Source organism: Oncorhynchus mykiss, chromosome 23 (assembly GCF_013265735.2).
Source record: "Oncorhynchus mykiss isolate Arlee chromosome 23, USDA_OmykA_1.1, whole genome shotgun sequence".
NCBI classification, from domain to species: Eukaryota; Metazoa; Chordata; class Actinopteri; order Salmoniformes; family Salmonidae; genus Oncorhynchus; species Oncorhynchus mykiss.
This window is the reverse complement of record NC_048587.1, coordinates 44,635,159-44,656,227: the sequence shown is the minus strand read 5'-3', so window position 1 is coordinate 44,656,227 and position 21,069 is coordinate 44,635,159. Positions and strand designations below refer to the sequence as shown.

Here is a 21,069-nt window from a genome sequence, read left to right as displayed (position 1 = left end):
GAGAACACATTATTTTACAGCAATGACCTGGGGAAGAGTTTCAGAGGGGAAGAATGAGCCAATTTGGAAGCTGTGGTTGATTTGGTGGCCATGATGGTATGATTGGTGTGAAAGATTGGGGATTTAGCCAAGGCACCGGGGTTAACACCCCTACTCTTATGATAAGTGAATGAAGCTTTTCTCATGCAGCTGTAATCATTGTAACATATGTTGGCTAGGCTTCTTGTATCATAGCGTCACAGACTTATAAATTACATATCAAAGAGGCTATTTTGAAGCTGGATTTACCTGCAATGATTGTGGTTCTCACCCACCGTGGTTGACTTATTGTAAGTCACTCTGTATGAATCTGATGTCCCAAAAAATATGATTTTACACATTTTGTATGTGTAAAAAGGCTCTAAGAGCATCTTCTAATGACTCAAATGTCAATAATATACAGGAAAAATAGGAACCAAATCTTTATGTTTGAGCGTTAGCGTAGTGTTACTACTAAATGACCCTTCACTTTGTAAATCCATGTGATCCTTTCTTCATCAAATATAAAGGTCAAAGGTAAATTAGGAGCAAAGCGGGAAAGTCCGACCACTTCCTTGTACTGTTGTTACAGAGTTACACTTGATGAATTATTAACACATATTTTAGTACCAGGAAAATATTTAAGCCTTTCTAATCATCATGCCCTTTACACAGCTTGAACACATAGACCTATACTGTCTATGGTGTGCACATACAGTGCCTTGCGGAAGTATTCGGCCCCCTTGAACTTTGCGACCTTTTGCCATATTTCAGGCTTCAAACATAAAGATATAAAACTGTATTTTTTTGTGAAGAATCAACAACAAGTGGGACACAATCATGAAGTGGAACGACATTTATTGGATTTTTCAAACTTTTTTAACAAATCAAAAACTGAAAAATTGGGCGTGCAAAATTATTCAGCCCCTTCACTTTCAGTGCAGCAAACTCTCTCCAGAAGTTCAGTGAGGATCTCTGAATGATCCAATGTTGACCTAAATGACTAATGATGATAAATACAATCCACATGTGTGTAATCAAGTCTCCGTATAAATGCACCTGCACTGTGATAGTCTCAGAGGTCCGTTAAAAGCGCAGAGAGCATCATGAAGAACAAGGAACACACCAGGCAGGTCCGAGATACTGTTGTGAAGAAGTTTAAAGCCGGATTTGGATACAAAAAGATTTCCCAAGCTTTAAACATCACAAGGAGCACTGTGCAAGCGATAATATTGAAATGGAAGGAGTATCAGACCACTGCAAATCTACCAAGACCTGGCCGTCCCTCTAAACTTTCAGCTCATACAAGGAGAAGACTGATCAGAGATGCAGCCAAGAAGCCCATGATCACTCTGGATGAACTGCAGAGATCTACAGCTGAGGTGGGAGACTCTGTCCATAGGACAACAATCAGTCGTATATTGCACAAATCTGGCCTTTATTGAAGAGTGGCAAGAAGAAAGCCATTTCTTAAAGATATCCATAAAAAGTGTCCTTTAAAGTTTGCCACAAGCCACCTGGGAGACACACCAAACATGTGGAAGAAGGTGCTCTGGTCAGATGAAACCAAAATTAAACTTTTTGGCAACAATGCAAAACGTTATGTTTGGCGTAAAAGCAACACAGCTGAACACACCATCCCCACTGTCAAACATGGTGGTGGCAGCATCATGGTTTGCTTTTCTTCAGCAGGGACAGGGAAGATGGTTAAAATTGATGGGAAGATGGATGGAGCCAAATACAGGACCATTCTGGAAGAAAACCTGATGTAGTCTGCGAAAGACCTGAGACTGGGACGGAGATTTGTCTTCCAACAAGACAATGATCCAAAACATAAAGCAAAATCTACAATGGAATGGTTCAAAAATAAACATATCCAGGTGTTAGAATGGCCAAGTCAAAGTCCAGACCTGAAACCAATCGAGAATCTGTGGAAAGAACTGAAAACTGCTGTTCACAAATGCTCTCCATCCAACCTCACTGAGCTCGAGCTGTTTTGCAAGGAGGAATGGGAAAAAAATTCAGTCTCTCGATGTGCAAAACTGATAGTGTTACGGTGAGTGAATGAGGACCCAAAAGCGAACTAACTTAAACAGAGCTTCTTTAATAACCAAACATAGGTAGGCTCAGATAGACCGGCAGATTCCGACAGGACAGGACAAGGTTACAGCAAACATGACGATAGTCTGGCTCAGGCATGAAACACAACAAACAAGAATCCGACAAGGACAGGAACAAAAACAGAGAGAGATATAGGGGACTAATCAGAGGGAAAAGGGGAACAGGTGGGAGAAGGGGTGACGAGGTAGTCAAGAGGAGACAAGGAACAGCTGGGGGAAAGCGGGGGAGAAAAGGTAACCTAATACGACCAGCAGAGGGAGACAGGGTGAAAGGAAAGGACAGAAAGACACAACATGACAATACATGACAGTACCCCCCCACTCACCGAGCGTCTCCTGGCGCACTCGAGGAGGAAACCTGGCGGCAACGGAGGAAATCCTCGATCAGCGCACGGTCCAGCACGTCCCGAGAGGGAACCCAACTCCTCTCCTCAGGACCGTACCCCTCCCAATCAACGAGGTACTGGTGACCACGGCCCCGAGGACGCATGTCCAAAATCCTGCGGACCCTGTAGATGGGTGCGCCCTCGACAAGGATGGGGGGGGGGGGGGGGGGGAAGACGAGCGGGGGCGCGAAGAACGGGCTTAATACAGGAGACATGGAAGACCGGGTGGACGCGACGAAGGTATCGCGGAAGAAGAAGTCGAACTGCGACAGGATTAATGACCCGAGAAATACGGAACGGACCAATGAACCGCGGGGTCAACTTGCGAGAAGCCGTCTTAAGGGGAAGGTTCTGAGTGGAGAGCCAAACTCTCTGACCGCGACAATATCTAGGACTCTTAGTTCTACGCTTATTAGCAGCCCTCACAGTCTGCGTCCTATAACGGCAAAGTGCAGACCTGACCCTCTTCCAGGTGCGCTCGCAACGTTGGACAAAAGCCTGAGCGGAGGGGACGCTGGACTCGGCGAACTGAGATGAGAACAGCGGAGGCTGGTACCCGAGGCTACTCTGAAAAGGAGATAGCCCGGTCGCAGACGAAGGAAGCGAGTTGTGGAAGTATTCTGCCCAGGGGAGCTGTTCTGACCAAGACGCAGGGTTGCGAAAAGAAAGACTGCGTAAGATGCGACCAATAGTCTGATTGGCCCGTTCTGCTTGACCGTTAGACTGGGGGTGAAAGCCGGAAGAGAGACTGACGGAAGCCCCAATCAAACGGCAAAACTCCCTCCAAAATTGAGACGTGAATTGCGGACCTCTGTCCGAAACGACGTCTGACGGAAGGCCATGAATTCTGAAAACATTCTCGATGATGATTTGTGCCGTCTCTTTAGCAGAAGGAAGCTTAGCAAGGGGAATGAAATGAGCCGCCTTAGAGAACCTATCGACAACCGTAAGAATAACAGTCTTCCCCGCTGACGAAGGCAGTCCGGTGACAAAATCTAAGGCGATGTGAGACCACGGTCGAGAGGGAATGGGAAGCGGCCTGAGACGGCCGGCAGGAGGGGAGTTACCGGACTTAGTCTGCGCGCAGACCGAACAAGCAGCCACGAAACGACGCGTGTCATGCTCCCGGGTGGGCCACCAAAAACGCTGGCGAATGGAAGCAAGCGTACCCCGAACGCCAGGGTGGCCGGCTAACTTGGCGGAGTGAGCCCACTGAAGAACGGCCAGACGAGTAGGAACGGGAACGAAAAGAAGGTTCCTAGGACAAGCGCGCGGCGACGGAGTGTGAGTGAGCGCTTGCTTTACCTGCCTCTCAATTCCCCAGACAGTCAACCCGACAACACGCCCCTCAGGGAGAATCCCCTCGGGGTCAGTGGAGGCTACTGAAGAACTGAAGAGACGAGATAAAGCATCAGGCTTGGTGTTCTTAGAGCCCGGACGATAAGAAATCACGAACTCGAAACGAGCGAAAAACAGCGCCCAACGCGCCTGACGCGCATTAAGTCGTTTGGCAGAACGGATGTACTCAAGGTTCCTATGGTCAGTCCAAACGACAAAAGGAACGGTCGCCCCCTCCAACCACTGTCGCCATTCGCCTAGGGCTAACCGGATGGCGAGCAGTTCGCGGTTTCCCACATCATAGTTACGTTCCGACGGCGACAGGCGATGAGAAAAATACGCGCATGGGTGGACCTTGTCGTCAGAGAGGGAGCGCTGAGAAAGAATGGCTCCCACGCCCACCTCTGACGCGTCAACCTCGACAACGAACTGTCTAGAGACGTCAGGTGTAACAAGGATAGGAGCGGATGTAAAACGATTCTTGAGGAGATCAAAAGCTCCCTGGGCGGAAACGGACCACTTAAAGCACGTCTTGACAGAAGTAAGGGCTGTGAGAGGAGCTGCCACCTGACCGAAATTACGGATGAAACGACGATAGAAGTTCGCGAAGCCGAGAAAGCGCTGCAGCTCGACGCGTGACTTAGGGGCGGGCCAATCAATGACAGCTTGGACCTTAGCGGGATCCATCTTAATGCCTTCAGCGGAAATAACAGAACCGAGAAATGTGACGGAGGAGGCATGAAAAGTGCACTTCTCAGCCTTCACAAAAAGACAATTCTCTAAAAGGCGCTGGAGGACACGTCGAACGTGCTGAAGATGAATCTGGAGTGACGGTGAAAAAATCAGGATATCGTCAAGGTAAACGAAAACAAAGATGTTCAGCATGTCTCTCAGGACATCATTGACTAATGCCTGAAAGACAGCTGGAGCGTTAGCGAGGCCGAAAGGAAGAACCCGGTATTCAAAGTGCCCTAACGGAGTGTTAAACGCCGTCTTCCACTCGTCCCCCTCCCTGATGCGCACGAGATGGTAAGCGTTACGAAGGTCCAACTTAGTGAAAAACCTGGCTCCCTGCAGGATCTCGAAGGCTGAAGACATAAGAGGAAGCGGATAACGATTCTTAACTGTTATGACATTCAGCCCTCGATAATCTATGCAGGGGCGCAGAGACCCGTCCTTCTTCTTGACAAAAAAAAACCCCGCTCCGGCGGGAGAGGAGGAGGGGACTATGGTACCGGCGTCAAGAGCTACAGACAAATAATCCTCGAGAGCCTTACGTTCGGGAGCCGACAGAGAGTATAGTCTACCCCGGGGGGGAGTGGTTCCCGGAAGGAGATCAATACTACAATCATACGACCGGTGTGGAGGAAGAGAGGTGGCCCTGGACCGACTGAACACCGTGCGCAGATCGTGATATTCCTCCGGCACCCCTGTCAAATCACCAGGCTCCTCCTGTGAAGAAGAGACAGAGGAAACAGGAGGGATAGCAGACATTAAACATTTCACATGACAAGAGACGTTCCAGGAGAGGATAGAATTACTAGACCAATTAATGGAAGGATTATGACAAACTAGCCAGGGATGGCCCAAAACAACAGGTGTAAAAGGTGAACGAAAAATCAAAAAAGAAATGGTTTCGCTATGATTACCAGAAACAGTGAGGGTTAAAGGTAGCGTCTCACGCTGAATCCTGGGGAGAGGACTACCATCCAGGGCGAACAAGGCCGTGGACTCCCTTAACTGTCTGAGAGGAATGTCATGTTCCCGAGCCCAGGTCTCGTCCATAAAACAGCCCTCCGCCCCAGAGTCTATTAAGGCACTGCAGGAAGCTGACGAACCGGTCCAGCGTAGATGGACCGACAAGGTAGTGCAGGATCTTGAAGGAGAGACAGGAGTAGTAGCGCTCACCAGTAGCCCTCCGCTTACTGATGAGCTCTGGCTTTTACTGGACATGAAGTGACAAAATGACCAGCAGAACCGCAATAGAGACAGAGGCGGTTGGTGATTCTCCGTTCCCTCTCCTTAGTCGAGATGCGGATACCTCCCAGCTGCATAGGCTCAGCTCCCGAGCCGGCAGAGGAAGATGGTAGTGATGCGGAGAGGGGGGCAACGGAGAACGCGAGCTCCTTTCCACGAGCTCGGTGACGAAGATCAACCCGTCGCTCAATGCGAATAGCGAGTTCAATCAGGGAATCCACGCTGGAAGGGACCTCCCGGAAGAGAATCTCATCCTTTACCTCTGCGCGGAGACCCTCCAGAAAACGAGCGAGCAAAGCCGGCTCGTTCCAGCCACTGGAGGCAGCAAGAGTGCGAAACTCAATAGAGTAGTCTGTTATGGATCGATTACCTTGACATAGGGAAGACAGGGCCCTGGAAGCCTCCTCCCCAAAAACAGATCGATCAAAAACCCGTATCATCTCCTCCTTAAAGTCCTGATACTGGTTAGTACACTCAGCCCTTGCCTCCCAGATTGCCGTGCCCCACTCACGAGCCCGTCCAATAAGGAGAGATATGACGTAGGCGACACGAGCAGTGCTCCTGGAGTAAGTGTTGGGCTGGAGAGAAAACACAATATCACACTGGGTGAGGAACGAGCGGCATTCAGTGGGCTCCCCAGAGTAACACGGCGGGTTATTGATTCTGGGCTCCGGAGATTCGAAAGCACTGGAAGTGGCCGGTGGATCGAGGCGGAGATGGTGAACCTGTTCTGTGAGGTTGGAGACTTGGGTGGCCAGGGTCTCAACGGCATGTCGAGCAGCAGACAATTCCTGCTCGTGTCTGCCTAGCATCGCTCCCTGGATCTCGACGGCTGAGTGGAGAGGATCCGAAGTCGCTGGGTCCATTCTTGGTCGGATTCTTCTGTTACGGTGAGTGAATGAGGACCCAAAAGCGAACTAACTTAAACAGAGCTTCTTTAATAACCAAACATAGGTAGGCTCAGATAGACCGGCAGATTCCGACAGGACAGGACAAGGTTACAGCAAACATGACGATAGTCTGGCTCAGGCATGAAACACAACAAACAAGAATCCGACAAGGACAGGAACAAAAACAGAGAGAGATATAGGGGACTAATCAGAGGGAAAAGGGGAACAGGTGGGAGAAGGGGTGACGAGGTAGTCAAGAGGAGACAAGGAACAGCTGGGGGAAAGTGGGGGAGAAAAGGTAACCTAATACGACCAGCAGAGGGAGACAGGGTGAAAGGAAAGGACAGAAAGACACAACATGACAATACATGACAGATAGAGACATACCCCAAGCGACTTACAGCTGTAATCGCAGCAAAAGGTGGCGCTACAAAGTATTAACTTAAGGGGGCTGAATAATTTTGCACGCCCAATTTTTCAGTTTTTGATTTGTTCAAAAAGTTTGAAATATCCAATAAATGTCGTTCCACTTCATGATTGTGTCCCACTTGTTGTTGATTCTTCACAAAAAAATACAGTTTTATATCTTTATGTTTGAAGCCTGAAATGTGGCAAAAGGTCGCAAAGTTCAAGGGGGCCGAATACTTTCGCAAGGCACTGTATAGTCATTTCCAGCTGTCTATCAGAGAGAATGACCGAATGTCCCATATTGGCTGGGAGTGGGGGAATCTACATTTGGCTTGCTGTTTAAATGCTCCCATAGAGTCATGATGATCAATAATATGTCCATGCGTCATCAGAACTGAACTGGTGCAGTCAAACCAGGGCTACTTTCAACCAGAGCTGCTGTCAAGGTCAGACCACCATGTACTGATTGACTGACTCACTGGGTCTTCTTCCCCCTGGGACTGTCTCTACTACTGTATATTGTACTCATAAGGGAGGTTGGGGCAGGTTGTCTGTCTCTCATCTGATCCATACCATTCCATGTTCAATTCATGTAGAAAGGGTCCGGGGAGACAATTCAGACTGAAATTATTTGACTACTGACCAGAGTTGGGATCAATTCCATTTCAATTCTTGTCAATTCAGAAAGTAAACTAAATTCCAGTTTCAAATGTTTAAAATCCTTACTGGAAGGTGTTGAAGATAATTGGAATTTCAGTGTACTTCCTAACCCCTGCTCCTGACAGGACACACTCTTTTTCAGGTTGGACATACTCTTTTTTAATCAATTCGATCTGAAACATGGCATTCTACTTTATTTACATCCAGTTATGGGGATAGACAGTAGCAATATGCGGTCACTCACAGGAGTTAATAGGAGTGGAATTCATCCAGTCAGTTGATATGGAATGAGTGAACATTCTGCCCAAGTGACATTTGGTTGCCATGGATGTAGTAATCCCTGTTTAACACTCAATCCTCCATGGAAAATTAAGGATTAGAAGAATAACACATAATGAGATAGCAGATTTCCCGATGCAGTGAAACTCACCCATTTAATCCTGGATTTTTGGCATGTATAGCCTACCCTTTCAATCATGCTACCTCTGATGAACTAAACAAGTAAATTATTTTGATGTATTACAATAAAATCCTTTTGTATCCAATTGTATCTATACCTTGAGTCGATGGGATGTTTCAGCCCCCTTAAGTGTGTGTGTGTGTGTGTGTGTGTGTGTGTGTGTGTGTGTGCGTGTGTGCACCATGTGCATTTCAAGTTCAATTGAATTCTAATTGACAGTAGAAGACTACTATAGCATTCAATAGCAACCCTCACACCCCTTATGTAGGTACTGTATGTTCTGTGACAGTTATGTTCGAGGAATTTACATATTTTCACAAAATTCCGATCAGCTCTGTATGGATTTTCCACTTAAAAAGCTGAAGTAGCTGACCATTTTAGAATAATCAGTGGTATTGTTTTCAAGCTGTTTAAAACGCCAAAGGGTCAGTCTATAGGCACAGTGTGTACAGAATTAAGCTCACTCACAGTAGGGCCAGCTCAGCGGTGGTCGTCTGTGTATGGTTTACTGCAATGAATGGCATTGTTTGCATCCCAAATGGCACCCTATGCCCTATATAGGGCACTACTTTTGAACAGGACCAATAGATGTTACCAAACCATATATATATATATACATATTATTTTATCCAGTTGGATTATCACTCCAAACAGCCTACCAGATTGCTCGGAGGTGTCCGCATGGTCCTAAAGCACACCATGGCCTCGTTTTGCATCACATTCCAATGATCAAACTGGGAGGGGGCAAAAATGCTATTTCAGAATGTGGGGAGGACTGTCCCCAGTGAAAGTTGGGTGTTACCCATAATAAAGTGTTCGCAAAAGGTATTCTGTTATAACCTACATATAACCTACACTGCATGACATCATATTTCTATGTCTTATAGCTTAGCGTTAGAGGCTATGTTTTATAGTGTTGGGTTAGAAATAGGCCATAGATGTCAGGGTTAGAGGCTGTGTGTTATAGCTTAGAGTTGACCCCATTGACCCCATCACCCAGCATTTGCCTCCTCTCCTCATCTCGTCTTCCTCACTCAATCTCGTTTGTTTCTCAAGACCTTCTCATCTGCATGGCAGATGTGACTTCTGCCTCCAGTCACTGAATCCTTCTTTTAGATGATGTGAGAAGGATTCGACTATGTAGAGCAGAAGCAAAATTATAGTGCAGATGTGTCAACCAGTGAACAATCCAGATAGGAATACGTCCTAAATGGGCCCTATTCCGTATATAGTGCATTAGGGGCTCTGGTCAAAATGATGCATTATACAGGAAATAGGGTGCCTTTTGGGACCCAAAGAGGAATACATCTCTTTCAGTATAAACAGAATATTGTAATATTGTACACAAACTGATAGCCTAATAATCGACAGAGTGTTGTGGTTTAGATATAGGTATAAAATACATCAGAGGACAATGTGCCATGAGAAATTATATAATGCAACAGACCTACTGAATATTTTTCACTACAAAGATCCTCCATTCAGCAGAAAATTACAGGAAATAACGGGGATAAATCAATATTGCTATTATTTTGTCGGTCTATTTTTATCCCAAATGGTGTCCCTACCAATTGACAGTAATATCTTTCCACCTTTCAATGTAAAGTTTTAAGCCAGGTGCGTCTGTGGAAAGCCCCGCCCACTTGGCCATTGCACTAAAATATGATTGGCAGGGGAACTACAGCTGCTGCGCTCGAGTCATGGTGGAGGTTGCGGTTCTGGGGAAAGGCTCTTAAAGAGTTGTACTACTTTTCAGCATGTCGGTCGAACTCGATTTAGAAAGACCGGATTTAATGGGTATACGATGCGGACCACTTCAGACGTAGCCTAATAGTCACGAAAACGGAGGAAAAGTTGGATCTTGAACGCTGTGGTAAAATGTAACCCTTTTTCTTAGCGCACCAGTCAACAGCCCTGGGCAACAAATATGGCTACTTGGGTCTACTCTTCTTTCTATTTGGGATGAAAGGCGACACAATTTGGCTATGCACTACAATCGCGGGACTACGACTCAACTCTTCCAAGAAGTGACCTATCCAGAAATGGTTACGGCTGAACTGTATAGAGATCTTAAAGTGGTCAGCTGATAAAACGTAGGCAACGCGGTAGTCGTGCAAATAGCAGCGAGTTGAGAGAGATGGAGTCTAAGCACAAAGAGTTGTTAGATAAATGCTACCAGAACTTACTGGAGTCAATAACACATGCAGATCGGGTCGTGGAGGTGTTGTCTCAAACTGGTACCCTCACCCAATCGGAACGTTATGAACTGGGTCACAACTGCTCGTCCAACTCGGAGAAAGTGGTCCTTCTCCTGAAAATCTTGATAAGCAAAGAGAGAGACCATTTCAAAGACCTTTGCGCTGCCCTAGAAAAGACGCACCCTCACCTGAATTCTGCACTTTTAATGAACGGCGTTGGAGACGTAGATCATTCATCTGGTGAGAAATTACAATCCTCAAATCAAATGTCAAAGAATGTCATTATATTCGCATATTGTGAATAGCCTAAATATGGGTCGGAAATCTGTCAAATTCAGTCGTTGAGATGATCAAGACGATCACAAGTTGATGTAAACAACTTGACGTCACTCTGCCCCATGTGTGGTCTCAGTCCCACGTTCATTATGGACATCTGCCACATCTGGTGGTCCACTTTAAGATTTGATCTAGTGTCTGTCTATCTGTCGCTCTCTCTCTCTGTGTGTGTGTGTGTGTGTGTGTGTGTGTGTGTGTGTGTGTGTGTGTGTGTGTGTGTGTGTGTGTGTGTGTGTGTGTGTGTGTGTTCTCCATTCCAACCTAATCCACTTCTCCAGCTTTGATGATATTAACAATATGACAACATAAAGGATAGCAGGACAAAGACTGTGGAGGGATTTGGGATTTCTTTGGGTTAAATTCTACTTTTATATATATACATATAGAGAGAGAGATTTTACACTCACACATAGGTTTAACACCTTACCCCCCATTGCTATTAGTGAAAGTATTTAATGGAATTAAATGACTAAAATAATCAATGGTGTGGTAGTGAGTGGCCATGCTCTTATTGGAACACAATCAATAACTGTATAGATAGATGTTAAATGTCAAAGCCAACTGAATGAGAGTTTGCACCTACATTACTGTGACTGTGTTATAAGGTGATCGTAATGTGTGATAAACTTTGGACTGCTTTTCATGTTAAAACTGGGTAGAAAAGGTAGATAGTTTCTCAGAATCAGACAGAGAAGGTAAACTGGATTAACAGCTTTCATAGTAGCATTTTGAGCATACAGTATTCAATAAGAAACCTATAGTCAGAGTCTGAAACCTCAGTCTAATACTGGTAGGTGTAGATGATACCCAAAATATAGTTATTCCACCCCTTTCTTTAACCTGGGTACCAGTCAGTTTTTTCTCTCTTGTTAAATCCTTAAGGCATTGTCATGTTTGGCTTGTCAATGAGTATGGTTACATGCACACAATAATGCAATTATTGTGGGTAGTCAGATAGTATAATAATTTGATTCAAACATTTTCATGCTTTGCAAGAACAATTTCCCTAATAATCCTGTTTTCATGGATACATGAGGGCACTGATGAACGCCAAAACTTTCCAATCAAAACATTCTACCACAGTGACCATGTTATTTTTTCTAAGCATATTTAATTCTGAGTTTGGACATACTGTATAAAGTTTGTATGTGAATACTACTTCTTCAGTTGTTACGAGTTCACTTCACGGTAAAGAGGGAGGCTCACTTCACTCTCGGTAAAGAGGGAGGCTCACTTCACTCTCGGTAAAGAGGGAGGCTCACTTCACTCTCGGTAAAGAGGGAGGCTCACTTCACTCTCGGTAAAGAGGGAGGCTCACTTCACTCTCGGTAAAGAGGGAGGCTCGCGGCTGGTGCTAGCACATGTGCAGATCAAATACAACACTGGAACGCAGTTTAAGGTGTTTACGTGTCCTAATAATTCTAAAGATTGCTCAGAAAAGCAGGTGTTTTAATTAGAGGTCAACCGATTATGATTTTTCAATACCGATACCGAGTATTGGAGGACCAAAAAAGCCAATACCGATTAATCAGCCGAAATATTTGTAATAATGACAATTACAACAATACTGAATGAACAATGAACACTTATTTTAACTTAATATAATACATACAATCTATTTAGTCTCAAATAAATAATGAAACATGCTTAATTTGGTTTAAATAATGGAAAAACACAGTGTTGGAGAAGAAAGTAAAAGTGCAATATGTGCCATGTAAAAAAGCTAACGTTTAAGTTCCTTGCTCAGAACATGAGAACATATGAAAGCTGGTGGTTCAATATTCCCAGTTAAGAAGATTTAGGTTGTAGTTATTATAGGAATTATGACGCGTCAACTATTTCTCTCTATACCATTTGTATTTCATATACCTTTGACTATTGGATGTTCTAATAGGCACTAGTATTGCCTATTGCGCGTCATTGTAAATAAGAATTTGTTCTTAACTAACTTGCCTAGTTAAATAAAGTTTAAATAACAAAAATATAATCTGCCTACTGCCATAATGAGTTTAATATCAAATTATTACTGTGCATGTAAACATACTCAATGATAGCAATGGGGTTGACAAGAAGACACACAGATCTGGGACCAGGTTACTACTGCTCCTTATCCACATATTTAATGTGTATCGCTTCCTCCACTGTCTCTGTCCCATACCGAACTCCGAACTAGTGATCCTCTGCTCGCAAACACACGTGACCACCATCCTGGACAACATACCAATTGATTGAGCTATACAAAATGATCCAATTGGATAGCTCCATTGGCGATTTCAAACTAGCTGCGGAGTGAGTTTACTGCACATTCCTAACATTGTTATACCTGCACTATTACCGCACATTCCTAACACTGTTATACCTGCACTATTACTGCACATTCCTAACATTGTTATACCTGCACTATTACTTCACATTTCTAACACTGTTATACCTGCACTATCACTGCACATTTCTAACACTGTTATACCTGCACTATTACTGCACATTCCTAACACTGTTATACCTGCACTATTACTGCACATTCCTAACACTGTTATACCTGCACTATTACTGCACATTCCTAACACTGTTATACCTGCACTATTACTGCACATTCCTAACACTGTTATACCTGCACTATTACTGCACATTCCTAACACTGTTATACCTGCACTATTACTGCACATTCCTAACACTGTTATACCTGAACTATTACTGCACATTCCTAACAATGTTATACCTGCACTATTACTGCACATTCCCAACACTGTTATACCTGCACTATTACTGCACATTCCTAACACTGTTATACCTGCACTATTACTGCACATTCCTAACACTGTTATACCTGCACTATTACTGCACATTCCTAACACTGTTATACCTGCACTATTACTGCACATTCCTAACACTGTTATACCTGAACTATTACTGCACATTCCCAACACTGTTATACCTGCACTATTACTGCACATTCCTAACACTGTTATACCTGCACTATTACTGCACATTCCTAACACTGTTATAGCTGCACTATTACTGCACATTCCTAACACTGTTATACCTGCACTATTACTGCACATTCCTAACACTGTTATACCTGAACTATTACTGCACATTCCTAACAATGTTATACCTGCACTATTACTGAACATTCCTAACACTGTTATACCTGCACTATTACTGCACTTTCCTAACTCTGCTATACCTGCATGATCACTAGGTCTATATATTTACTCGAAAAGGACCACCTACTCTATAACTATAATCTGCCAATGTTCTTATTGCTTTTGACAGAGTCCAGTGTTTAGTAGCTGTAAGGTTAAGAGGAGAAGATGTTTTTTAGCAGCATATCACCTCAAAGCCTCATGTGTAGCTGCTCACTTTGTCTATTCTATGACTTATTTACCCCTAACCCACATTCAGAATATTTTTTGGGTAATTTTCGCCCTTTGTGTTCCTGAAAGCATCTGCCCCGTGCGTGCCATCGTTTCCTTTCAACCTCATATGAAATTAGGCTCCCCCCCCCCACTGCAAAATCCTGAAGCTGGGGATGTTATGTTTGGCATATTTTAGCTGCTATGGTTAATATGCTAATGTGTGCGTCATTAGCAGTCAATGTTGTTCAATCTGCTTCAGCTCAATATTATGATAATTGGGCATAATTTCAAAATGTGTCAATATAACCTGCCTCTCGAGTAGTTTATTAAAGACGTATAGGCTGCGTTTTACACAGGCATCACAATTATTGGCAAAAGAGCTGATGTGATTGGTCAAAAGACCAATTCGTGGAAAAGTATCAGAATTGGGTTGCCTGTGTAAACATAGCCATATTCATAGCGTTTAACCGCTGCATTTGATGACACATTTTTGTGAGGTTGCGGCCTACCTATCTATAGTTAATGTGTTATTACACTTCAATGGTGCAAGTCTGTTGTTAAGCGTTGACAGGCTCCATTGAGTTGAACGAAACTCAAGTTTGACTTATTGACCACACCAGCCATGCATGTGCCTCGTGTTGATTTTGTCCATCCATATCAGACACGATCATGACACGCAGGTGAAAAAATGCAAAAACTATATTAATTTGGGGGCATGTCAAACACACATGAAACATTCATGAAAATGTAGCTAGTTCTGTCCTGGGAGATGAACATTGGGTTGTTATTTTACCTGAAACGCATATGATCTTTTGTAGAATTTTGACAAGCAAACAAAATCATGTTTTTCTCTACTCCAAATATTAACACTAGAAAAGCTGGGCACATAACAATCGCGTTATGAGCCATTACATTCTAACAGTCTTAATAAAAACATTTAATATATACACTACCGTTCAAAAGTTTGGAGTCACTTAGAAATGTCCTTGTTTTTGAAAGAAAAAAAAAAAAAAATTGTCCATTAAAATAACGTCAAATTGATCAGAACAGTGTCTATACAGTGTAGACATTGTTTATATGTGAACCCTTTGGAATTACCTGAATTTCTGCACAAGTTGGTCATCAAATGTGATCTGATCTTCATCTAACTCACAACAATAGACTAACATAGTGTGCTTAAACTAATAACACACAAATTATTGTATTTTTCTTGTCTATATTGAATACATAATTTAAACATTCATTGTGTAGGTTGGAAAAAGTATGTGAATCCCTAGGTTAATGACTTCTGCAAAAGCTAATTGGAGTCAGGAGTTAGCTAACCTGGAGTCCAATCAAATTTGAGTTTGCTATCACAAGAAGCATTGCCTTATGTGAACCATGACTCGAACAAAAGAGATCTCAGAAGACCTAAGATTAAGAATTGTTGACTTGCATAAAGCTGGAAAGGGTTAGTAAAGTATCTCTAAAATCCTTGATGTTCATCAGTCCACGGTAAGACAAATTGTCTATAAATGGGGAAAGTTCAGCACTGTTGCTACTCTCCCTAGGAGTGGCCGTCCTGCAAAAATGACTGCAAGAGCACAGCGCAGAATGCTCAATGAGGTTAAGAATAACCTAGTGTCAGCTAAAGACTTACATAAATCTCTGGAACATGCTAACATCTCTGTTGACTAGTCTACGATACATAAATCACGAAACAAGAATGGTATTCATGGGAGGACACCACGGAAGAAGCCACTGCTGTCCAAAAAAAGCATTGCTGCACGTCTGAAGTTTGGAAAAGTGCACCTGGATGTTACACAGCGCTACTGGCAAAATATTTTGTGGACAGATGAAACTACAGTTGAGTTGTTTGGAAGGAACACACAACACTGTGTGGAGAAAAAAAGCCCCAGCACACCAACATTAAAACCTCATCCCAACTGTAAAGTATGGCGGAGGGAGCATCATGGTTTGGGGCTGTTTTGCTGCCTCAGTGCCTGGAAAGCTTGCTATCATTGACGGAAAAATGAATTCCCAAGTTTATCAAGACATTTTGCAGGAGAATATAAGGGTCTCTGTCTGCCAATTGAAGCTCAACAAAAGTTGGGTGAAGTAGCAGGACAACGACCCAACACACAGAAGTAGATCAACAACAGAATGGCTTCAAGAGAAGAAAATATGCCTTCTGGAGTGGCCCAGTCAGAGTCCTGACCTCAACCTGATTGAGATGCTGTGGCATGACCTCGAGAGCAGTTCACACCAGACATCCCAAGAATATTGCTGAACTGAAACAGTTTTGTAAAGAGGAATGGTCCAAAATTTGTCCTGACCATTGTGCAGGTCTGATCCGTAACTACAGAAAACATTTGGTTGAGGTTATTGCCGCCAAAGGAGGGTCAACCAGCTATTTAATCCAAGGGTTCACATACTTTTTCCACCCTGCACTGTGAATGTTTATACATTGTGTTCAATAAAGAAATGAAAACGTATAATTGTTTGTGTGTTATTAGTTTTAAGTAGACTGTGTTTGTCTATTGTTGTGACCTAGATGAAGATCAGATATAATTGTATGACCAATTTATGCAGAAACCAGGTATTTCCAAAGGGTTCACATACTTTTTCTTGCTACTGTAGGCATACAGATTAAAGAACGTCAACAGTGAAGAGGTGACTCCTGGGTTGCTGGCCTTCTAGGCAGAGTTGCAAGGAAAAAGCCATATCTCAGACTGGACAATAAAAATATAAGATTAAGCTGGGCAAAAGAACACAGACACTGGACAGAGGAACGCTGCATAGAGGCTAGCATCTCAGAGTCTCCTCTTCACTGTTGACGTTGAAACTGGTGTTTTGCAGGTACTATTTAATGAAGCTGCCAGTTGAGGACTTGTGAGGCGTCTGTTTCTCAAACTAGACACTGTAATGTACTTGTCCTCTTTCTCAGTTGTGCACCGGGGCCTTCCACTCCTCTTTCTATTCTGGTTAGAGACAATTTGCGCTGTTCTGTGACGGGAGTAGTACACAGCGTTGTACAAGATCTTCAGTTTCTTGGCAATTTCTCACATGGAATAGCCTTCATTTCTCAGAACAAGAATAGACTGACGAGTTTCAGAAGAAAGATCTTTGTTTCTGGCAATTTTGAGCCTGTAATCGAACCCACAAGTGCTGATGTTCCAGATACTCAACTAGTCTAAAGAAGGCCAGTTTTATTGCTTCTTTAATCAACACAACAGTTTTCCGCTGTGCTAACATAATTGCAGAAGGGGTTTCTAATGATTAATTAGCCTTTTAAAATTATAAACTTGGATTAGCTAACACAACGTGGCATTGGAACACAGGAGTGATGGTTGCTGATAATGGTCCGTTTCCAGCTACAATAGTCATTTACAACATTAATAATGTCTACACTGTATTTCTGATCAATTTGATGTTATTTTAATGGACAAAAAGGCATATTTTAAAAACCAAAAACAAGGACATTCTAAGTGACCCCAGACTTTTGAATGGTAGTGTACTATTGCAAAAACGTATAATTTCTAATCAAATCAAAGTTTATTTGTCACGTGCGCCGAATACAACACCTTACAATGAAATGCTTACTTACAGGCTCTAACCAATAGTGCATAAAAGGTATTAGGTGAACAATAGGTAGGGAAATAATTAAAACAACAGTAAAAAGACAGGCTATATACAGTAGCGAGGCTATAAAAGTAGTGAGGCTACATGCAGACACCGGTTAGTCAGGCTGATTGCGGTAGTATGTACATGTAGATATGGTTAAAGTGACTATGCATATATGATAAACAGAGAGTAGCAGTAGCGTAAAAGAGGGGGTTGGCGGATGGTGGGTGGGACACAATGAAGATAGCCTTGTTAGCCAATGTGTGGGAGCACTGGTTGGTCGGCCCAATTGAGGTAGTATGTACATGAATGTATAGTTAGAGTGACTGCATATATGATTTGGTTATTTTTAGGTAGGCCTACCATTAGAATACCAACCCCCCCCCCCCAAACATTTTCAGTAGTTTGTTACTGTAGGCCAGGGGTCCACAATTACATTCAGCCGTGGGCCGATTTCTCCTTGAGCGGATGGTCGGGGGGCCAGAACATAGTTACTGTATATAGTGCCTTCAGAAAGTATTCACATCCATTGACTTTTTCCACATTTTGTTATGTTTCTGCCTGAAATGGATTCAATTGAGATTTTGTTCCCCTGGCCTGCACACAATATCCCATAATGTCAAAGTTACAAATTAATAAAAATTAAAAACCTGAAATGTCTTGAGTCAATAAGTATCCAACCCCTTTATGACAAGCCTAAATAAGTTCAGGAGTAAAACTTTTCTTAACAGGTCACATAATAAGTTGTATGGACTCACTCTGTATGCAGTAATGGTGTTTAACATGATTTTTGAATGACTAACTAATCTCTGTACCCCACACACAATTATCTGAAAGGTCCCTTAGTCGAGCAGTGAATTTCAAACACAGAATCAACCACAAAGACTAGGGAAAGAAACCAATGTAGAGGATAATGGTGACTTTAAAACAGTTGCCGAGTTTAATTGCTGTGATAGCAGAAAACAACAGTAAGAAGGAAGCGTGTACAGCCTGTTCAGAATAACAATATTCCAAAACATGCATCCATTTTGCAACAAGGCACTAAAGTAATAGTGTAAAAAATGTGGCAGAGCGATTTTTCCTGAATAGAAAGTGTTTAATATAACACATTACTGAATACCACTCTTCATATTTGTAAGCATAGTGGTGGCTGCATCATGTTATGGGTATGCTTGTAATCATTAAGGACTGGGGAGTTTTTCAGGAATAAAAATACATGTAATAAACTAAGCACAGGCAAAATCCTAGAGGAAAACCTGGTTCAGTCTGCTTTCCACTAGACACATGGAGATTAAATCAACTTTCAGCGGGACAATAACCTAAAACACAAGGCCAAATCTACACTGGTGTTGCTTACCAAGAAGACCGTGAATGTTCCTGAGTTAATTTGACTTAAATCTACCTCTAGGACGATACCTGAAAAATGGTTGTCTAGCAATGATCAACTACCAATTTGACAAGTTTGAAAATAATAATCGGCAAATGTTCCCCAGTGAGACACACAGCTATAATCGCTGCCAAAGGTGCTTCTACAAAGTATTGACTCAGGTGTGAATACTAATGTGAATGAGATATTTCTATATTTATTTTTCAATACATACAAAATACAAAATTTCTAAAACATGTTTTCACTTTGTCATTATGGGGTATAGTGTGTAGATGGGTGAGAACAAATATATATTTAATCTGTTTTGAATTCAGGTTGTAACACAACAAAATGTGTACTAAGTCAAGGGGTATGAATACTTTCTGAATGCACTGTAAATAATTTGTACACTGCAAATTGACAGCAAGAACCCAAAACAGATATAGTATTTGAGAAAAACAAAATTATTTCAACCCTTGATTACATTGGGATACGATCACATATGCCTCTCTATTTATGTGTGGAAATACTTGGGAACAGATTTCCAAAATCCAAATCACTGAGCTAATTTCCTGGTGATTTTACAGTCTTTTATGTCCAAGGACAACAATTCTAAAATAAATATACACATTTTGTTTTGCTCAGAAAACTCTGCAAATTTGGCCCGCGGCGCCGCCTATTTGGGAACTCTGCTGCGGGCTATATGTAAAAATGAAAAATCACAAAACAAATCAATTATATTTCAAAAGAACATCATATTTTATGTTCTATTACTAGTCTGTGTTTAGTAGCCCTGGGCTATGCTGTCATAAGTGCTCACATGTAGAACACATGGAATGTAGCTGCTGTAATATTTGACAAAAAAGTGATATTTTGAAATGCAAACCATGCCTTAATTTTAAGTTGTTTGGCAAATGTATTATCAGGTTTGAAGGTAAGACCCAGATGCAGACTGTGTCGAAGTAACAATGTTTGTTACAGCAACAGGGCCAGGCAAACCACAGTTCATGGCATACAGGGGTCGATAATCCAGAGTAGTGGGGCAAAGGTACAGGACAGCAGGCAGGCTCAGGGTCGGGTCAGGCAGAGGTCGGTAATCCAGAGGTGGGGCAAAGGTATAGGACGGCAGGCTCAGGGTCAGGGGCAGGCAGAGTGGTCAGGCAGGCCGGCTCAGAGTCAGGACAGACAAGGGTCAAAACCAGGTAGGCGAGAAAAAAAGAGAGACTGGGGAAAAGCAGGAGCTGAGACAAAACGCTGGTTGACTTGACAAACAAGACGAACTGGCAACAGACAAATAGAGAACACAGGTATAAATACACAGGGGATAAAGGGGAAGATGGGCGACACCTGGAGGGGGGTGGAGACAATCACAAAGACCAGTGAAACAGATCAGGGTGTGACATGTATGTGTTTTAGAAACCTTAGAACCTGCTCTTTCCGATAGGTTATGAAGGTTTTTTGTAAGCTCCATTCCCTTCTTTTTCAATTACCCACGTGTGCAGTCTCTTCACAAGTCAATTGATAATATTGTCAAATGAATGTAGTTTTTAGGCTACATCTATTATTGTATGCCTATGTGTGAAATTAGTTTTGATATAGTTTAGGTGTAGTTTTGAAGGGCCAGTGTCCGATCGGCCATTGTCAGATGGCAGCCAACTGATGAAGGAAGGGTTATAAATGCTTATAACAGAAATTCTGTGATATCAAAATTCAGTGTGTTGAAAATACTAATTTAGGAAAAGTCAAGGATGGGGGGACATGACTTTGAAAATGGCAGAGTAATTCATGTTAAATTCATATGACCTCAAAATTATACTCTCAGAGTTTTTGGTTAGTTATTTATGATTAATCTCTCCTCGTTCATCTTTCAAATACCCACGTGGGGTTGTATGCTCCTGAAAACCAATGAGTAGATGGGGCGGCGGGACTTGCAGCATGTCAAGCGTCTCT

The 21,069-nt window shown here is 42.8% G+C and overlaps 1 protein-coding gene across 1 annotated transcript in view; it reads left to right on the top strand.

Moving 5' to 3' along the window:
* Window positions 1-9,930: 9,930 nt before the first annotated feature.
* The window catches only part of LOC110503120 (disks large homolog 5), a 124,320-nt gene continuing 113,181 nt past the window's right edge, over window positions 9,931-21,069 (top strand). The window contains exon 1 of the mRNA XM_036959905.1: window positions 9,931-10,695. Within this exon, the coding sequence (XP_036815800.1) occupies window positions 10,395-10,695 (301 nt within the window). The 5' untranslated portion in view covers window positions 9,931-10,394. The remainder of the gene's footprint in view (window positions 10,696-21,069) is intronic.